The sequence below is a fragment of the Condylura cristata genome, unplaced genomic scaffold (genome assembly GCF_000260355.1).
Source record: "Condylura cristata isolate star-nosed mole 26May11 unplaced genomic scaffold, ConCri1.0 scaffold00002, whole genome shotgun sequence".
Taxonomy (NCBI): domain Eukaryota; kingdom Metazoa; phylum Chordata; class Mammalia; order Eulipotyphla; family Talpidae; genus Condylura; species Condylura cristata.
Genome location: NW_004567103.1, coordinates 13,226,390 through 13,246,369, shown reverse-complemented (window position 1 = coordinate 13,246,369; position 19,980 = coordinate 13,226,390). Strand labels below are relative to the sequence as shown.

Below are 19,980 nucleotides of genomic sequence, written 5' to 3'. Positions count from 1 at the left end.
ATCGATCTGCCTGTTCTGCTCCCCACTCTGTCTCTGGTGAATCCTCTCATGGCCCCTGCACCTCTGGCCTGTACCCCAGTTCTGCATCCATAAGTAAATAAATCTTTAAAAGTAAATAAATAAATAACTGCAGAAAACAGCTGGAGCAAAGCAGGTAAGGCAAAAGTGTCTCCCTCCAGGGGTTGGGGTATATGAAACTGGAGGGTAAAGTATCCATTTTGTTATCCAAGGCAGCTGGGTGCCCCCTGCCCCTCCAAATAGCGGTAAGAGGCTGGTTTCATGAAAACCAGGTACAGAGGCAGAGGAGAGGCCTGGTGAGCTTCTGGACTCCCTCACATATTTAGTGTAGTTTGAGACCCCAGATTTGTCAGGTGGAAGCCAGCTGTGTGCAGCCACTCCAGGCCTCTCCTGGAGACCCAACACGGGTAGCCCTGAGGCCAGCTGAGTGCATCAGGCCCTGCCCACCACCCTGACTCCCCACCCAGGAAGGGGAGATCTCCCAGCACACCGCAGGCTGGAGCTGAGCTCGCCACCCAGGGCCTCTGGCTCCCCAAAGGAAGAACACCCCACTGCCAAGTACGGGTCAGACATTGGTCACAAAAAAACCTCAAACATCTTCAGTCTAGCCCCACAATGAAAGTGGAATGGTGGAGGGTAATTCCACAACTGAAGAAACGCTTCCCAAATGTGGGTCAAACAAGCCAGCAGGCTCTGGCGGGAGGCCAGAAGGGCAAGGGCCTTCTGCTCAGGGGACTCCTCTGTGGAGGAAGGGGAGGCAGCCCCCTGCTGCCGGGTTCTTCCTTTTCAGTGGCAGGGGGGGAAGCCTGTCCGGATCTGGCTTTTTGCTCGTTCTCTTAAGGATCATAATGGCAGAGTGCTTTGGTCTCTAAGCAGCTCAGCTCTAGAACAACGCAGGAAGCATGGTGGCCCCAGGGAAGGGCTGCTGTTTGCTCTACAAGCGGGAGAGGTGAGGTCCCACAGACAAGGGCCGAGGACACAGCAGGGCCAGCGTCCAGGGTCATCACTAGGGGCAACGTGCACCCTGGGGGGCGTGTGAGACAATGTCTCCAAATATCCAGGACACTCTTGCTTCTCATGGGTAGAGACACTGCTAACCATCCGGCAGGGCACGGGTCAGCCCCTACACCATGCCCAGAGTGCCCAGAAGAGAAGCCAGTGGAGGGCAGTCACAGAAGTTGAGAGACAGAGCTCAGGGTAAGACTTGTGACTCCTGCCCAGTCTCAGCGGGACAATGTGCCACTCAACCCTGCACAGGTCATGTCCTTTACCTGGGTCTCAGTTTCCAAAGTGGTAAAACAGTGAGGAGAACAAGATGAGCTTGGAACTCTAAAACTTCGGGGGGATGGCAGGAGGAGCAAGTACTGGAAGAAGCCTGCCCAGGGCTGGGGACGGGTCACTGGCCTCTGCAGACCTCCTCACTGCCCGCCAGCCCAGCAGGGAAGGAAGGCAGGCTGACTGGAAGCTTCCACTGGAGAGTGGAGGCAAGGTAGCCCTGTGCCCTCCCCAGGGCCCCCGCCATGTGGCCCAGCCTTCCAGGGTCTCCACACACTTCCCAAGAGCCAGGCTCAGTGCTGAGGACCCAGAGAGGAGAGCGGGACAAGGGCCTGAGTGCCAGCGGATTACTCAGGAAGGGAACAGTCAATTCCCAGGGGGAGGCCAGAGTTGGGCAAGTGTCACCTCCCTCCACCCTCCCCCTACTCTTATTGCTTCCTGGGACACAGGTGCTCTCTCAATAGCTGCCCTCACTGGGGGAGGAAGCCGGAGAATGGGGAAAGAGACCGTGGGGGTTGGGAGCCAGGAGAAGTGAGACAGCAGAAAAGAGCAGGGCAGGTGGGTTGTCAACTGCACGCCTGAGCTTTGGCGGCTGTTCTCTCATTTGCTTCCACAACCGCCTTTCAAAGTAGCTACCATCACACCCCACTTCCCGATAAAAAGACTGAGGCTTGGAGACCGTGCATGACTGAACTGCCACTCTGGGTGCTCCAGTTCTTTCTTTCCTCTTGGCAGAGAGGAAGGAGGAACAGAGGAGAGGCCTGGGACCCTAGAGCCTGGAGGAGCTACAAAGAGGGAGTGCAGGTGGGAACATCATCATATTGCTGGTGCAGACAACCTCCCAAGCCACCATCCCAGTGAACGTGGCCCCCTGGAATTTGATTCATGTACACAAATGATGCTTCAGGGCCTGAAGCATTTCTGCAAACTCACAGGAAACTGCCTCCCACCTGGCCTATGAATGAATTCACACAGATGAACCCGTGTCTGCTCTTAGGGGCCAGCCCCCTTCTTGACCCTTCAAGTACTGGGCACCAAACTGGCCTTGCAGTTTTACGGTTACAGGTGCCGTGCATGCCGTGGGGTGCGCAGCAAGGTGGGGTCTGTGGGGGTCTGTGGTGAACACTGGTGTAGCAGAGGGTCGCTGTGATGGACAGAGACACGGGGCTGTAGACCACAGGTCCATGTCTACACGGGATGTACGGATGCGTGTGTGGGGGGGGGTGCAGTCTGGCTCCTCTCCCACGGGTCCATCTGTGAATCTGACTCTATGGAGCCTCCTGTAGACGCCCCCCAGGGTGTTCGGGCCATTGTGAGCCAATTGACAAGTGTGAGCCGGTGGGCAGAAGCAGACAGTGTCTGCAGCACAAGGTCACCCTGGAGGTGACCTACTGGCCCACAGAAGCTATAACGCCATGGGGTGCGGGTCTGGTCAGGGGACAGGAGCCCGGCCCCGGCCCCGGGCCTCCCACTGTCTTGTGTCTCATGCCGAGTGCCTGCCTGGTGCCCCAGGGTTCTCAAGCCTGTGTGGAAGGGGGCAGGGAAGCAGGAAGGATAAGGGAAGATCTGAGCAGCTTGGAGCTTTCATATCAAAATCTGATCTCACTGCCCCTGGAGAAAGAAGAGAACATCAAAGCACTCTTTAGTGCTAACAAATTTTTTTTTTTAAGCAATCAAAGCAACACAAGGTGAAATCCTCCAACAAGCAGCCAGGACATCGACTAGCTCTAAAGATGTAAAGACTGGGTGGGGGATGAGCAGGCAGCCAGGGCTCCGGGGCCCCCACCCACCCACAGCTCTGCAGCTGCTTCAGAACAAGGGAGGCCGTGCCTGCGGCTTTGATAAGTCACCGGAGGAGCTTGAACAGGCCCCTGCCCGGAGGGTGGGTGAAGAGTCCCAGGTCTGTCTCTGGGGCAGGTCATCCTACATCTCTCCAAGAGAGATCAGAGGGAGCAAATAGTACTAGAGCAGAGAAGGGGAGGGACAGGGAAAGGGGAATTTGGAGCAAAAAACTCCATGTCCCCTGTGTGCATAGGACATGCTGGGCCTGGTCAGTGCTCTCCAGAAGCTGCCTTGTTCACCCCACCCACACACCATGGTCTCTCTCCCCTAGGCAGAAGCGTGGGGTGCAAGGGCGCTCATGAAAACCCAGTCCCGGGCCCTCCCTGGTGGCGCAGGGGGTTAAAGCACAGCACTAAGAAGCCAAAGCCACTGCAGCATGAGTTCGATCCCCGCCCCGGAGGTGACCCACATGGCGCGGCTGACCTCTTCTGAGCCGCCCGCTGCTCCCCTCAGCAGTGGACTTCATCAGTCGGCCTGTTCTGCTCCCCACTCTGTCTCTGGTGAATCCTCTCACCACCACCCCTGCACCTCTGGCCTGTACCCCAGTTCTGTATGCATAAATAAATAAATCTTTAAAAGAAAAAAAGAAAACCCAGTCCCGCCATCTGTTCCCTTCCTGCAGCTCTCCCCAGGCAAGACGGTCTGCAGAAAGGCAGGCCACCACTGCTCCGCTGCACTGATGCTACCTCCTGCACAGCAGGCAGGCCTGGCAGCAACAGCCGCAGACTGAATCCGGTACCAAAGTACCATGGACTGACCTCTGGTGGGCCTCAGGTACCCGTGTGTGCAGTGGTGCCATGGCAGGGTACATCCTGAATTCCTGGCTAGTTCTAGATGCTCTGGCACCCAACTAAGAGAGATGTTCAACCAGCAGCAGTTTGGATTCCAGAGTCCTTGGACCCAATCTCCTCTCTGCTTGGTCCTGTCTGGGTGGATCAAGGAGGCCAAACTCCTCATCTGAGTCTATTTCTGCAGCAGCCACAGGGCCCCTGGGGGCTAGGACAGAAACAGTGATTTACAGGAAGTCTGTAAATACATGCCAGGCTGCAGAAGTTCCGAGGGCCAGGCAAAGCAATAAAAAGGCGGACTTATTTTCATCAGAGAAATGCTGAAACCTAATCCCCAAAGGGAGCTGATCTAGCAGCCAGGGGCTGGAGCTCCCACCCGGGGCAGAATTAGTCAGATCACAGCCTCCCGGGTCTCACCATGGATGCTGGCGGCAGAAGGGAACCGAGGCAAGGCTGGGGCTGACCAGGTCATCCAATGCAACTCCAGGTCCTGGGTGTTGGCCTTGTCCCACCCTGCTGCCCACTTGCAAGGGTGCAGAACAGCAGCAGGAAGCGCCATGCAGGCAGGCAGACCTTCCCTTTCAGCTCAGCCCCTTCCTCCCAGAGCTCTCCAAGGCCAGGCTGCTGAGCCCCCACTTTCATGGGGCAGGAAGACGGGTCTCCTCAGGATCCCACCCTTGGGAGACTACAGTGAGACATGGCAGGCATCAGAAGCCACACTCTGCATCTGTCTGCTGTGTAAAATGGTAGTCACCAACCTCTTTGTGCCGGCTCCTCATCTGTCAAGTCTGAACTATGCAACAAAGCTTGCAGGAGGATCGTGAAGGGAGTAGAGGAGTGATAGGCAGCTGATAATGCCTCCCATATGGAGGGTGGGCGTACACAGGACAGAGCAGGGTTTCCTCCTGTTCCCCACCAAATTCTGAGTGGGAATGTCTATGAATGCAATCCTGATGGAGACCAATTTGGCACTATAGAAGTCATCAGAGTTATAAATGCATCTATTCTTTCACCTAGCAACTCCACTTCTAGGAATTTACCCCATAGGCAGATTTGCAGAGATGAAAATGGTATGTGCAAAAGGAATTCATTGCAGCATTTTTGTAAACAGCGAAAGACTGGAAGCAGCCTAAGTGCCTATATTGCGTAAATACAGTTCAATGAAATGCTAGTTAAATAAAGTACAGTGGACAGGGTCAGTGCAAGATTATAAGCCGAAAAAAAAAAGTTCTTCATGTGGCATTATGAAGAGATTACCACTACGTCAACAGGTGAAAGAGCTCAGGGTTCCCCACCCTCAGTGAGCTCACTACTCTGCCCAAACCGCCCAGTGCAGTCACGCCAGCCCCTTCACTGCTCCCCAAGGTGGACTCCTGCCTCAGGACCTTTGCACTTGCTGTTCAGCTGCCTGAAATGTTCTTCCTTAGACAATGCTCAGTGGACTCCCTCATTTCTTCAGTGCTTTGCTCATGTGTCCCGTGTTCCCTGTGCTCTAGGCTCACCGTCCTTGTTTAAAATTTCAGCTCACCACTAGGCATCATCCCCCCATACTCCCAATCATCCTTACTCTGCTCCAGCTCTTTCCAGAGTATCTGTCACCTGTTCACAGCTCTCTCATTTACTGTGTGTATGGGGGCTCCCCTGCCCACTCCAACGCCCCCACTGTCACCAACTCCATTATTCCACTAACTCCCCACCACTCATGCAGGGCCACAAGGTCGTGTGGGGGCCCCGCCACCAGACTGTCCTCCTCCCCCCTGCTTCTAGTCTGAGCAAAGCCATTACGACACTCTCAGACTTGAAACTGATTCCGTTCCCAATGCCTTTCGCCCTCCCAGGCCCAGGATTAGTGGAGTCCCTCCTGCAGTGCACTACTAGCCCCAGATGCTTCTCTTCTGGGAAGCCGTGACTCTTGGTCGAGATGTTTCTCCATCAGGCGGTGGGGCAGAGTGGGCATGCACTGGTCAGCCCTCACCTAACCCTCACGCCTTGTCTCCAGGGCTCGACTTCCTACAGCGCCAGGGCCCACACAGACCCATCAGCCATGTATAGGTGATCTACTAAGTTATGAGGGGGAGGAGGGAGGAGAGAGGGTGGGAGGGAGGGGGCCAGCGCAGCTTTAGTCAGGTAAGGGAGAGTATCTGAATTTCTTTTCTTGCCACAGAAAGGGGAGAGTATCTTGTGCAAGGCGCACAGGCCTAGCAGGAAAGGAGGGAGGGGGTGGTCGAAGGGGAAGACTGCATGCTCTCCTTTTCCCCTGCCTGCGGCTTGATATCTGAGCATGAGAGGGCAGCTGGTGGCACGCAGGCCACTGGCCAGGAGCTGAGTGTCCACTCTGAGCAGCTCCGGCCGGCCAGGTGCCTGCCACCTGATGGCAGAGATTACAGCAACCAAAGACGCATTCACTCAGGCAGGCGTTGGTTTACTGGATGTTCCATGCCAGACACTGCTCCTCAAGCCTGCCAGCTGCCGCGCCGAGCAGGGCCAGCCAAGGGCGTGGGCCAAACCCCGCCACGCCCTGCCTTGCCCAACAAGGATCAGCATTCATCAAGTGGCCCCCGGTGGCTGGGTCAGGGGTGTCATCTCCTTCACTCACAATGTCAGGACAGCTTCACATCTGAATTCTCAGCACTCAGATGGTTCTAGAAGGTCCAGAGAGAATGCTCCTTTGGGGGAAGAGGAGGTCCCCAGACCCCCCTTGAAGAGGTCATACCATTCAGGCCTCTGTTACTCTCTGGCGACCATCCCACCCTAAGACACACCTCCCTTGTTTCTGGAGGTCTCTGCCCAAGGGAGCCAAGAGGACCAAGACCCAGCCCCCGCAGCTGATCACTCTCTGAGGCGGGAAGTCCCACCTTGCACTCACTCAAACCCTGCCTGCCACAGCCTTGCACTTTGTCCTATATGACGGCTAGAACAGGGACAGCTTTCAGTAGCAGCTTTGAAGATCTCCCTCCTGCCTTCCCCGCCCCCTCCCTGACCCTGACTTTGCCGCTCAGAAGGCTGCCTGATTTCCCATCCAAAATCACTTTGGTGCTAAACTCCAGGCTCTCGGCACATGTGCTTCAAAAATTACCCCTAAGCCCTCCCTGGTGGTGCAGCGGGTTAAAGCACTGCACAAAGAAGCTTAAACCACTTCCGCAGGGGTTCGATTCCGGCCTGCCCCGGAGGGTGTCCACATGGCGTGGCAGACCTCTCCTGACCCGCCCGCTGCTCCCCTCAGCAGTGTACTTCGTCGATCTGCCTGTTCTGCTCCCCACTCTGTCTCTGGTGAATCCTCTCATCTTCCGCATCTCTGACCTGTACCCCAGTTCTGTACGAATAAATAAATAAATCCTTAAAAAAAAAATTGCCCCTAAAGCTTCTGGTCAGAGACAAGAGGCAGAGACATCACTGCCAACCCTGAAACTTGTTTCATGGATAACCAGCACCACCTGCAACCTGGCACTCTCCTCTGACTGGTTCCTTCCCCCATCTTCCCCAAAAGTTCAGAAGCAAGAATGTTATACAGCAAATCTGCAAAGACAGGTCTTCCCCACTGGGCACAGGTGTCCCTCCCAGCATGGGGATGGCGGTGCTTTCTCACCACCCGGCCACCTGCTCCCACACCCCCAAGGGCCAGCTCTCCAGCCCACCATCCGGCATGGCTGCAGGGAGGTGGAGGGTAGCTGGCACAGGGATGAGAAGCGGCCTGGGGGCTTCTGTGCTGCTCTGCCCTGCAGGGATCTGAAACCCAACCTCCCTCTCAGCAAAGCGGGCAGCTCAGCCGACGCCAGTTCCAGGACTGAAAGAATCAGACCGAGCACAGTTCAGGCTACAGGTGAATAATCTTTCAGTCCATAAAATGATGAGACTCCAGCCCTAAACAGCCTAACTTGGAATCCTGCCTTCACCATTTATCTAGGATATTCCCTTAATCAAGGTCCCCAAGCTCTCCGTTATCACCCCGACCTTCCCACTTACAAAAGAGAACCACTCGCTGTAGTCACATGTTAATACGCAAGCATTGGGGATTCAGTTGTGACCACAGCCTCAGAAAAAGGAAGGCCAGATTCCAAAAAGTCAGGCAGAAAATCACTGTGCAGGGCTTGCAAAAGAGATGATTGACTTCAGCAAAGTGGAAATAGAAACCACAGGATGGGGGAGAATATTTGTAAATCATATTATCTGATAAAGGACCTATGCCCAGAATGTCAAGAACTCATAACTCAGACAAAAATGTGCAAGGCACAATGGTCATGAGGACATTTCTCCAAAGGAGATATATAAAGGACAACTAGAGTGAAAATACATTCAGCATCACTAATTGTCAGGGAAATGCGCATCAAAGCCACACCCAGATATTACTTCATACCCAGTAGGATGACCAGAATCCCAAGGACAGAAAATAGCCAGGCCGGTAAGGACGTGAATGTGAGGAGACCAGCCCTCGTACTCTGGCTGGCAGGAATGGCAAAAGGGCAGCCACTTGGGTAAAAGTCTGGCAGTTCTGCAAGTGGTTAGCTTTAGAATTGCCACAGGGCCCAGCAATGCCGCTCCTGGACGCCTGCTGAGAAAACTGAAAACACAAGTCTGCACGTGAACTTGAACATCGATGCCCACCGCAGTGCTCTTGGTAATATCCAAAGGAGGACGCAGCGCAAATATTCATCAGCTGATGTGTGCAGGCAAAATGTGCTGGGCTAGATGGTGGGATATTATTTGGCAATAAAAATGAACAAAGCACCCATACGTGCTACAACACAGAGGCACCCTGAAAAGATCACGCGGAGTGGAAGAGCCATGAGAAGCCACATACTGTACACTTCCACTTCAAGAAATGTCCAGAATGAACAAATCTACACAGAAAGAGAAAGTACATTAGGTGGGGGTGGGAAAACGAATGTGGCATGACTGCTGATAAGTATGAGGTTGCTTTGGGGGTGACGAAATGTTCTACTATTAGATCACAGTGAGAGGGCTGTGCAACTCTAAGCACATGAAGGACAATCAAACTATACACACCTCAGTCGCTGGTTAGCTCAGCTGGTTAGAGAGTGACGCTAAACTAGAGACACGTGAAACAGGTGAAGCTATGGTATTAAATTATAGCAATTAAGTCATTAACTTATATGTTACTATACATTAAATTTTATCAGTATAATATTTTACTATATAGGAAAATATTTTTAAGGTTTATTTTTATTTATTTATGCATACAAGAACTGGGGTGCTGGCCAGAGGCACTGGGGAGGTAAGAGGGTTCACCAGAGACAGAGTGGGAGAGAACTGGCAGGTTGACTGAAATACACTGCTGAGGGGAGCAGCGGGCGGGTCAGGAGAGGTCTGCCGTGCCATGGGGGTCCCTGGCCAGGGATCGAATTCAGACTTCAGTGACTGGTGTCAGCTTGACAGTGCTGAGACTTCAACCCTGTACCACCACCAAGGAAGACCCATATAGGAAAATATGTGTTAGCTATTAGGTCCTTTTTTAAGACAGAGATGGCTGAAAACTGGGGCTTCTAAATTGTACCCTCACACACATCCGTATGAAGGAGCAAAATACCAGGAAGTAAGACTCTAGAGGAGAGTGGCTCAGCTCAACATGAGCCTGCTGGAGCACAGAGAGCAGGAGAGAGGAGGCCCGCTCAGGTCTGAAGTCTGCGAGGGAGAGAGGAGGCCGGGAACAGAGAGAGGGGGTCTGGCCACCTCAACCCTAGGCTTTGCTGAGGGCTCCTGTGGGCCTTGGGAAGGGAGAGCCAGTCCAGGGTTGCCTCAGGCCCTGTCATAGAGGGTCACCTGCAGGGCTGAATCGCCTTTAGCAGGAGGAGGCTGGAGGGAGTGAGGCTGGGGACAAGTCGTGAGCTCTGAAGAGCTGCTGTCATGGGGGAGGAGAAGAGAAACAGCCAGCCTCTGGAATCCCAAAGGGCACAGAGGTCATATCACCCCTGCCTGTCTCTACACAGTGTGCCTGCACAAACTTAACAGTGGTACCAGGCAAGCAAGAATGTTCTCACCCCTTCCCCTCTTCCAATAATCAGAAAAACAGATAAAATCTAGCAAGTCCTCGACACACTCATGACGCAGGTGTACACACACACACACACAGAGCTGACAACCAGGTTGTCCCAAGCAGGGGTACCAACTCTGGATGAAGCACCAAGCTCAGTGGCAACTAGGCATGTTTGTGACCAGACCTTTTATCACCTATAAGTGACCAGCAAAGGTATATCATTTGGGGTCAGAGGAGACCTAAGGCAGGGAAAGACAAAATAAAGTGACTTTTCCTGATATACTGCCCATTCTGCTTGTTCATCCAATAGTCACAAAGCCAGAGTCAAAGGCCCCTGGCATGGGGCAGGCCCACAAGGCCGGCTACCATCTAGGCCATGTCATGCTGGACCAGCAAGTTCCTGCAGGTCCTCAGAAAGAATGGTTGCGGTCAAAGAAGTAAAAGAACCAATATTCCAATGGTCACATTTTACAGAAAATAAAGAAGAGCTGATAAAAGGAGTGAGTGATTTACCTTATAACCCCGAACCTGGAGACAGCCTATGAGCTAGCAGTCCCACTTGTTGGCATCGATCTAAAACAATGTGAAACCATCACCTCAAAAAAATACATGTTCTGCAGTGTTTACAGCACTGTTTATACTAGCAAGCTGGTGCAAGCAACCAGAGAGCCCGCTGACACAGACTGGAACAAGGGGGCAGAGCCACACTATGGCGAGGCAAGACAAAACCCTGCCACGTCCAGAGCAGAGTTTCAAGGGAATTACATGCAGTAAAGCAAGTCAGAATGACAAAAAAAAATATTGGACGTTTACATAGCAGAGAACTGCACAAAATAAGACACAAAAACTAGCCGACATTGGGGCCCTCCCTGGTGGCGCAGCGGATTAAAGCACAGCACTAAGAAGCTAAAGCCACTTCCGCATAAGTTCGAATCCCGCCTGCCCCGGAGGTGACCACATGGCGTGGCAGACCTCTCCTGACCTGCCCGCTGCTCCCCTCAGCAGTGTACTTCGTCAGTCAGCCTGTTCTGCTCCCCACTCTGTCTCTGGTGAATCCTCTCACCGCCCCTGCACCTCTGGCCTGTACCCCAGTTCTATATGCATAATAAATCTTAAAAAAAAAACTAGCCAACATTAATAAACTAGGTGAGGGAGGTTTGTGAGGTTTAAAAAGGGAGGGTGGTAGGAAAAAATAAAGACATATAGACCAAAAAATGGGAAGCCAAGTGAAAACATTCTTCTAAAGACAAAGACACCAGAGCCCAAATGCCCTGTCCCCTAGACAAATGCCTGTTGTCTCTCCAAGTCTCTCATATCTGTCCTTCTTATTCTCTGTCCATTTCTAATGTCTTTCTCACTCCCTCTTTCCTCTCCCTCAGAAGGAAAAATTTAGAGAATCCTGAGACAAACGCAGCCCATGAAAGGGCATCACTGACCACGTGGAGACTTCATGGTGACCGGCTCAGACAAAAGAAGCTGAGGAGGGTGGGGACCACCCCCTTCCCCGTCCCGAAACACCCCCCTGAGCAAGAACACTGTCTCTCCTCACAGATCCTGTAGACTGAGGAGCTTGGGCACAAGTCCCCTTGTCACAGGTCCTGATATCGGGGTGCCCACAAATAACGGCTGATGGGAATCATTCCTGTGAAAGCCAGAGGTGGGGTGGCTGCAGGACCACCCGAGCCCTGCACCTGCCATCTTCAGCCAGGCCAGCAAGCTTGTCCTTTTCTCCATTCTTCCTTCTGGCCCTGGACAAGCTGTGTCTCCCCCACCCTATCTCCCCGATCCCTCTACATAACACAGCGTCCGACGAGGTCAGGGGAGGGTGGGCAGCAAGGACTGGAAGGCAGCCCGAACCCCTGGAGCTGAGACTTGCTTCCGAGAAGGCCCGCCCGAGAGCACTCTGGGGGAGGCAGAGAGGATTCTGTGCCACATAGGCAAAAACCAGTCTGCTCCCACCCACGGGGACTAGGAGCTGGGCACGGGGCTTCAGAACTCAGGCCAAAGAGCTAATGGGGCTTCTGGAGGCTGAAAAAAGCACGGTGTCAGCCAGAGCCCTGAGCTGGCAGGCTCCAGACCAAACTGGAAGAAGACAGAGACAGTCTGCAAGGAGGAGGCTGGGGGAGGGCCGCATTCCCCTCTACCCACCCCGGACCGTCCGTCCTACTCACTCGGGACCCAGGTTTCACGCATCCAAGCACCCCCAGAAAAAACTGCCTTCCCAGGTGTTCAGGTTGAAGTGTGTCCCCCCAACATTTCAACCTGACTGTGACCGTGGGTGGAAATACAGCCTCTGCAGAGATGAAGCTAACAGGGTCCTGTAGTGGGCCTCACCCATTCTGACTCTCCTGATCAGCAAAGGAGGCTCAGACACAGAGAAAGGCCACAGGAGACGGGTTCAGCGTGGCGGTGGCCTTCTGGCCTCCAGAACAGTGAGCAAGGTCTGTTAAGTCGCACAGCCTGTGGCTGCCCGAGCAGACCAAGAGGCCAGGCCGTCGGGGTCAGCAGTGGGGACGCTCCCTGCAGAAGGAGCCCTGGGCCAGCTGGCACGCCGCTGCTCCCGGCCATGCGTCCCAAGGCCCGCAGCCCCCTCTGGTCAGCCAAGGCCCAGTGCTGAGTTTCCACTGGATTCTGCACCTGTCTGCCCTAAGTCCAGGGGAGAGAGCACGCCTCCCAAAGTCCCCGCACCTGCCCGCACACACAGGCACACCTTCCCTCTGGTTGGCTCTGGTGCCATTTCCCAGACCTTCCAAAGTGGCATGGGATGGCCTGCCTGTGTGGCCATGAGCTCTGTCGCCTGAGGGTCTGAGGGCCTGGATGATCACTCTGTGGGAGCCACCTGAATGAGGGGGCACCGGCCCTGAGTAAGCTGCACTCCAAGGGAGATGGAAAGCAATTTGGAGTCAAACCCCTAGATTCAAACACCAACTCTACTTCTTATCTCATAACCCCGGCGAGAGCATCTCCTCTCCACCCTCAGGTGGACACAACGGGAGGTGAGATCACCCAAAGGTGAGTCACACAAGGGGGGACGTCTGCAGGCTCCTCCTCCAGCTTCCTCGCTGTAGAGGAAGGCACTAAAGGGGCCCTGTGGTTGGCCTGGGCCAGGCCACCTGGGAAGGTCAGCTCCAGGCACCAGAAGTGCCCGCGGGGATTTCTCTGCCTGGTGTTACAGCCCTGCTGTTGCTTGGCGGAGCCCTAAGGGGTGAACAGCTTCTAAGCATCACATGCCACACACCTGGACCTGGAGTTTAGGAAGGGGTTAAGCACAGCACAGATCTGAGACAAGGGCTGAGTCAAGCTCTCCTGGAGGGGAAGAGCGGGGCCCTGACCCAGCGCTGACTGCCTCTCACTGCAGCAGTGAGCTGCTGCTGTGACCTGGCGAGCCAGGTTGGGCCCAGACCACTTGGGGGCACCAGGCTGGAGATGACTCTGGCCTGATCAACTGGCTCAGAGTCCTTGCTGCCCCTTGGGACATGGGTGGGCTCCAAAGGGACTGGCCTCTCCTGTCCCCTGTCCCAAAGGCCTGAAATAGAAGCGAGGACACACCCAGGAAGGGTCCCGTTTCACCTCAGGCAACCAACCTATCTATTTTGAGAAGCCAGGGCAGCCCCACACCCTCCTGAGAGGGTGGGGGAGGGAGAAAAGCCCTCTAAGTGCCCAACGGGAGCCAGCACCAGGGTCTCTGGGCACCAAACCACTGAATCTGGCCCCTTCCTCATCACAAGAGGCTGGACAGCGGCAACCGGGTGTCTGGGGGTGCCAGGTGGGGGGCTCAGGAGACAGACACCACCCTAAGTTCAACAGGGACTGGGACGGCCACGGATGCCCACAACAGGCTGGGAGTAGCCCCCAAGCCAGCCCACAGCAGTGGTGAGAGCTGGGCTTCCACAGCTGGACCTGCTCCTTCTGGCCAGGCGCCCCGGGCTGGTTGCTGAACTCCTCTGTGGCCAGTCTCCCTCTCCAGACACAGTGAGAGGGTCCCCCAAAGGGTGCTTGTAAGCACTGAAGGGTGGTGACTCATGCGTGGCAAAGTCAGAGCTGGCCCCCAGAGCCAAGGGGCCTTGTCCTCAGTCCTGAGCTGCTGGCCACAGTCCCTGCGGATACAGCAGAGACCATGGGGTGGCCTCCTCAGCTGCTCCCCAAAAGGTGTTCAAAATGATTTAGTTACTGAATCCGCGTTTTGGCACTGAGCAAAATGGCCCGTGAGGATGGCAGCTTAGCCCAGGTGGGGAGCCTGGCTAGTTTGGCTCCAGGAGCTGTAACTGGGTGGTCCCCGGGAAAAGGGGAAGTTCTAGGTTCCCTGCCCCACCCAGGAGGGTGGAGCTGAGCAGAGAAAAGAAGAGAAGAGAAGGAATCTGAAGGCAGCAGGATGGAGAGCCAGAAGGAGCCTTGAGGAAGCCACATGGAGCAGAGAGCATGTGAGGAAGAAACCGGGCTTGTTTCCTGGCCCTGGACTGGCTAAGGCAGATGTGGGTGAGATACCTGTAGGGAGGTGACTGTGGCAGTGTTTATAATGATTTTGATTTTGCTCTTTTCCTCCCAGACTTGTCTGGCCATTTCTGACCCTTTTCTATGGGTCCCGGCCAGAAGGTGCTTTAGTCTTGTGGCAGCTTTCAGGCCTTGCTTTGGGCCAATCCCTTTTGGGTGGACTTTTGCCCATGAGGGGATGGGTGACTTCAGGTGTTTGATTTAGAAATTATATTCTTTGTCTTCCGTGTTTGTATACTCACTGTATTAAAGTTCCTTTTCATTAAAGTCTTATATGTTTTGTCTTGATGCGGCAGATGGCAGAACCTATTAAGAGCAGGCAGGCTTGGGGGTTCAGTGGTGCCCCTCTCTCCATGGCCTATAACAGAGCCACACGTTTAAACCTCCTAACTGCCTCTCATGAAAACTGCTACATTAATCCAGGGGCAAGGGTCTCATCATCTGTAGGTCTGTCGACGAGGAGATGATACCACAGAGGGCTGACTAGCTTGCAGAGGGCTTATAGCTGCAGCGGTGTGGGTCGAAGAAGCCAGGCTCTGAACCACACCGGCTCCCCTCCTGCCCTATAGCGCTGAGGGCAGAGACTTCTCAAAGAGCAGGCGCAGCCTCCTGGGTCACCCCAGTGCCTCGGGGCCCAGCCCCAAGCTCAGGACCACTCACAGACAGCTCAGCTCCTTCCCAATCTCTGCTTGAGTTTTTCTTGAGAATTAGGCTCACTGTTCCCCAGCAAGCACTTGAGGAAACTCAGGCACACTCAGGGCCTTGCCCACAACTAGGAAGCTACACTCAGGCCCCTGCAATCTCTCTGACCAGAGAGTAATAAATCAGAGGAAAATGTTTTTTGCTCTAGGCCCCAGAATCTAGAACCTTCCAGAAGTGCCCCAAACCAGGAGAAGAAGCAGGACTGGGACAATGGTCACTGTCCTGCCCCTGTCCTGGTGGGGAGCCCAGCCCAAATCACCGGGGAGCACAGTGGGATGGGCAGGGTCTCCCCTAGTTGCACAACCTCCCTTGCCACCCTGAAGGCTTCGGGCCAGCACTCAGCCGTCTTCCAGACAGGGGCATCTCTGTCGCTGCAGGACCAGCTGACCTTTAACTGGCCAAAGGTCCCTCCGGCTCCACCCCCTTCCCTGCAGGAGCAGAGGGGAGGCTGGGCAAAAGGCAGCAAGCCCAGGGGTGTCCCTGGCCTCCCCACCTCCCACTGTTCCCGAGCCCAGGGGCGTCCCTGGCTCCCCGCCTCCCACTGTTCCCGAGCCCAGGGGCGTCCCTGGCTCCCCGCCTCCCACTGTGCCCGGGCAGCTTCTGCGCCACTGTCTGCGCCCCTTCTTCCTTCCTTCCTTCACACCCACTGCATCCCAAGCCCTGTCCTTCCCACAATCACGCCGTCTTTCTCTTTTAACTTTTGTTTGCCTGGCACTTTTCTATTCATTGAAAATTCCTTCAAATTGCCAAGTGTTCTTGTGAAAAAATGCAAACATCCCCAGAACGATAAACAATTAAGCTGGCAGCACTGGTATCTCAGAACTAGTTCTTTTCAGCCTGTGCCTCCTCTTTAGTCACCCAGAACGGGCAGTGGGGCCCAAGCAGGGGAGGCGCGCTTTGGGGAGGCAGCTCGGTGGGGCGGGTATGAGGACAAGCCATCAGCTTCACAGTGTTGCATGTCAACACACTCCCGTCAAGCCCTGAATTCCAGGCCAATGCCCTCCCGGTCCCATTCGCTCTGAAATCCATCACTCATGCCAGGGTCACTAAGGTCAGAAAAGGCCTCCAACATGTTCAGAATGAGTCAACAAATCCAAAGCCTTGGAGAGGGAGGCAGAAGGCTGGGGTGCAGAGCAAAAAGAGGGGTGAGGGCAGGCAGGCCTGGCTCTCCGTCACCTGGCTTGGCCTCATGACCCAGGGTCCGCACAGCCCCACTGCAGAGCCGGTATTAGCTGGGAAAAGCCCAGAGGCAGGGAGCCATTGTCCTTGGAAGGACACTTTCCAGGCCTTGAGAGTAAAGAGGCGGTCCCTCCCCTTCAGAGACAGGGTCTCCATTGCCCCAGCTGAAAACAGACTGGGGGTGGGGCAAGTGGGGTGGGAGCCAGTCCCAAGGATCCTTCCAGATCCTTCAGGTATAAGCTGAGAAAAGAGGCCCCCAGACAAACTCCAGACAGGACATCACGGCTCCCGGCTCACTCACTTCTCAAGGCCCCACCCCGCACCCCATCACAATATTCAAATGAACCACCGGAATAAGTCTCACCCATTTATACCTCTCAAGAACTGGGCTAAGTTGCAGCCTGACCATTTGACATAATGGCAGGTTTTGAAGCTAAATTAAACACGTATTAATTTCAATTCCACAGTTTTCTTTTCAAATTTTGGAGCCTTTCCACTCGTTTCCAGTTCTCAAACATTTTTGTTGGCTGTTGATGAAAGCTCACAGACCCTGGCTGCTGTGCCTACATTCTTAGTGCTCTGACCTCAGGGATCTGAGCAGCAGGCCTGCAGAAATTCACCATCAGGTTAAAAGAAACCTCACTAGGGCTCACCCTGGTGGCGCACCGAGTTAAAGCACCGCATTATGAGGCTCTCCAAGGCCACTGCAGCAGAGTTCGAACCCCCGCCAGGGAGCTGACCCACATGACACAGCAGACCTCTCCTGACCCGCCCGCTGCTCCCCTCAGCAGTGTGTTTCAGTAGCTCTGCCTGTTCTGCATCCCACTCTGTCTCTGAATCTTGTGACCCACCACACCTCTGGCCTGTACCCCAGTAAGCATAAATAAATCTTTGAAGAGAAAAAAGAAAGAAAGAAACCTCATCAAAGTTAGGTGTGTGCAGCACAGACAGACCCTCGAGCTCCATTTTAGACCACCTCCTCCAGGGAGCCCTCCAGGCGACTCCAGCTCTCAGAATGCTCCCTGCCTGTCCCAGAGGACTTGCTGTCTCACTGTGCACAAGACGCGCCTGGCACCAGCGACACACTCCCGCGGCTGCTTTGCTGCATTCTCTGGTGGTCTCTGTTAGTTAACACGTTTACATTTTGCCTTATCTTCCCACTGCTCTGGACTCTGTGCCCCTCGCTGAACCCGGGACAGCATCGCAGCCCGGGAACGTCGAGACCCCGTGGGCAGGGCCGTGCGGTGCAGCGAGTCTGGGCCGAGGGTCCCACCTACCGTCCATGCCGTCCTCTCGATGCCCATTGAAGTTGTCGTAGGAATCCCAGCGGATGAGCGGGTCGGAGGTGTTGTAGTCCACGGACACGCTCGGCCCGTTCTCCAGGTGCTCCATGCCTAGGCAGGAGGGGGCGGGGACAGCAAAGAGAAGGGGGAGAGAGATCAGCAGCTGGAAAAGCGGTACAGCCAACGCGCTCACAGAGAGGCTCCCCAGGGGACTTCTCGCTTTCTTGGGTTGGAGAGGTGGGCCAGTGGCTTCAGCGGGATGGAGAACCCAGGAGTCTGGTTTCTTGCATTCTTGAAAAGGTTCATACCAGGTCAGGGAGCTAAATCCGGACAGGGCACTGAGGAATGAAGACCCACCCAGGAGAAAGGTCGGGGGCCTCTCACTGGGTGTCCGCCTCTTTCTCTTCTGTGTTGTGTCCCAGGGGGCCCCGGCAGTGTCAACAAAACAGGGGGTCTGGTCCTGGATTTGGGGAGGTGTTGGAGGCTGTGGCCATCTGCATGGGGCAAGGGGAGGCAGGAAGACCACAGCCTCACACTGAGAGGACAGAGGTCATCGCAGCCACCCCCTTGAGCCCAGCCACACACACACAACTTAAATGCTGTCCACTCCAGGCAGACACCTGAGGGGTGAGGCAGTCTCTCCGACGCAGCCAGAGAGAGCAGATGAAGACAGCAGAGACCAGGGGAGTTACCTTCCCGGAGCCTGGCTGTCCTTTATTTAGTCTATCCAGTCTCTCTGGCTGTGACCTGACTTCATGTCCTCCCATCCTGTTCTCAAAAAATAAGATGGTGCGCAAGTGGTCTCCACATATAACCAGTCTGAGGGCTGTTATAAAATTGGCTTTCTCGCTTCCAGATTGAATCACCTCAGAAATACTTGTCACCCATCAGCACCCTGGCGTGTCCCTGGCCACTCCCTCCATCTCCCCATGGCCCCCAGTCTCTGGATATAACAGGATAATGACCTAACAGGATCAGGACAGTTTATCCAACCCAGCGCCTTTCTGTCTGCTTTTTTATTTTTATTATCCAGAGATTAACTCACTGTTTCATGTCTCGCTGGGGTCCCCTATGGTGCACAGACCCTTTACCCCTGGTCCCTGGTCACAGGTGAGTTGACACAGATGAGTGGTGGGTAGTGAGGGGCTGGGGACAGGTCAGGCTGAAAAGAAGGGAATGCATAAATGGACTTTAACGTGCTTATACCTTGTATTTTCTCTGGTCCATAAGAAAATACAAATTCCACTTTGCCATATTCTGGAAATCGATCATCTAAAAAAGGAGAAGGGAAAACAAAAATAGGCAATCAGTTCCCAAAATGGACTCCATGGAAGTTTCCTTCTAGAAAAAAATTAAAATGCAAAAAGTATGTGTGATTGACAGCACAATACATATAACGTAAAAGAAAACATGTATCATGAAGTAAGTCTCCTGGTCACCTTAGCACTACCCTACTGTCTGAGGCAACCGTTTCTATTTCTTATTCTACTCATAGTTACCTCTAAGACTCTAAGTAAAAGCCTGTTTTTAATGCCACCATTTTTAGATAAATCAATTTTAAATGATCTCCATTGGTCCACCACTCTGATGATTAATAACTAGGCTTACTTAACGATACTCCCACTTCCCTTCTTAAACCTAGTTGTTATTATTGATTTATCTGTGAAATGTTAAGTACTATATTAAGACTCTATTTTCTGATCTGTCCGTGTCCGGTGGTCTCTCCTGATACCCTCTATGCCCTCCTTTTCCCTGCCTCTTCCCAACCCCACCTTTATTTTGCCAGCCATTCCTTATTTTCCTATGTTAAGGCTGACAGATAACATTAATGTTCATTTCTGCAACCATAACAGCTTCTTCTGCTTTTGCCCTCCTGGGGGAAAGGCTTATCACAGAAACATCCCTCTCCGGCATAAGCCACACTACACTGAGGGATCCGATTCCTCCTCCGTAACTCAGCCCCACTCTCTGCTCTCTGCCTGAGTGCATTCTGGACACAGATCACCATCCACTGCTCATCGAATGAGAAGCTGCAGCAGGCATGGTGTCTACTCCCTGGGGGCCCCGTTATGTCCCCATCATGTGGGCACCACCTTACAGTATCATGTTTGAGATACTTACCCTCACAAGACTATGAGCTCCCAGGAGGTAGGGCCTGACCCCCCTTTTCTTTGTGTTCCCGGGATCTAGCACATCCCTGAACACATAGGCATACAAGTGACGCTGGATGGATGGATGACGGCTGGCTGGATGGATGGAAGGCTGAGTGAGAGGGTAGATGGATACATGGAAGAAGGAGTCCATGGATGAGTAAATGGATGACTGGATGAATAGATGGCTGGACAAATGAGTGGGGAGATGGATGGGTGAGTGTGTGGATGGATGGATGGGCAGGTGGATGGATGGATGG

At 54.0% G+C, this 19,980-nt stretch overlaps 1 protein-coding gene across 4 annotated transcripts in view; it reads right to left on the bottom strand.

Annotated features, from left to right (window-relative positions):
* Window positions 1-19,980, bottom strand: part of TNS1 (tensin 1) — a 186,514-nt gene that overhangs the window by 53,372 nt on the left and 113,162 nt on the right. For all 4 annotated transcript variants that reach the window (XM_012726524.1, XM_012726530.1, XM_012726516.1 and 1 more), the window contains 2 exons: window positions 18,777-18,842; window positions 17,565-17,681 (listed from right to left, as the gene is read on the bottom strand). In XM_012726524.1, coding sequence (XP_012581978.1) covers window positions 17,565-17,681; window positions 18,777-18,842 — 183 coding nt within the window. The remainder of the gene's footprint in view (window positions 1-17,564; window positions 17,682-18,776; window positions 18,843-19,980) is intronic.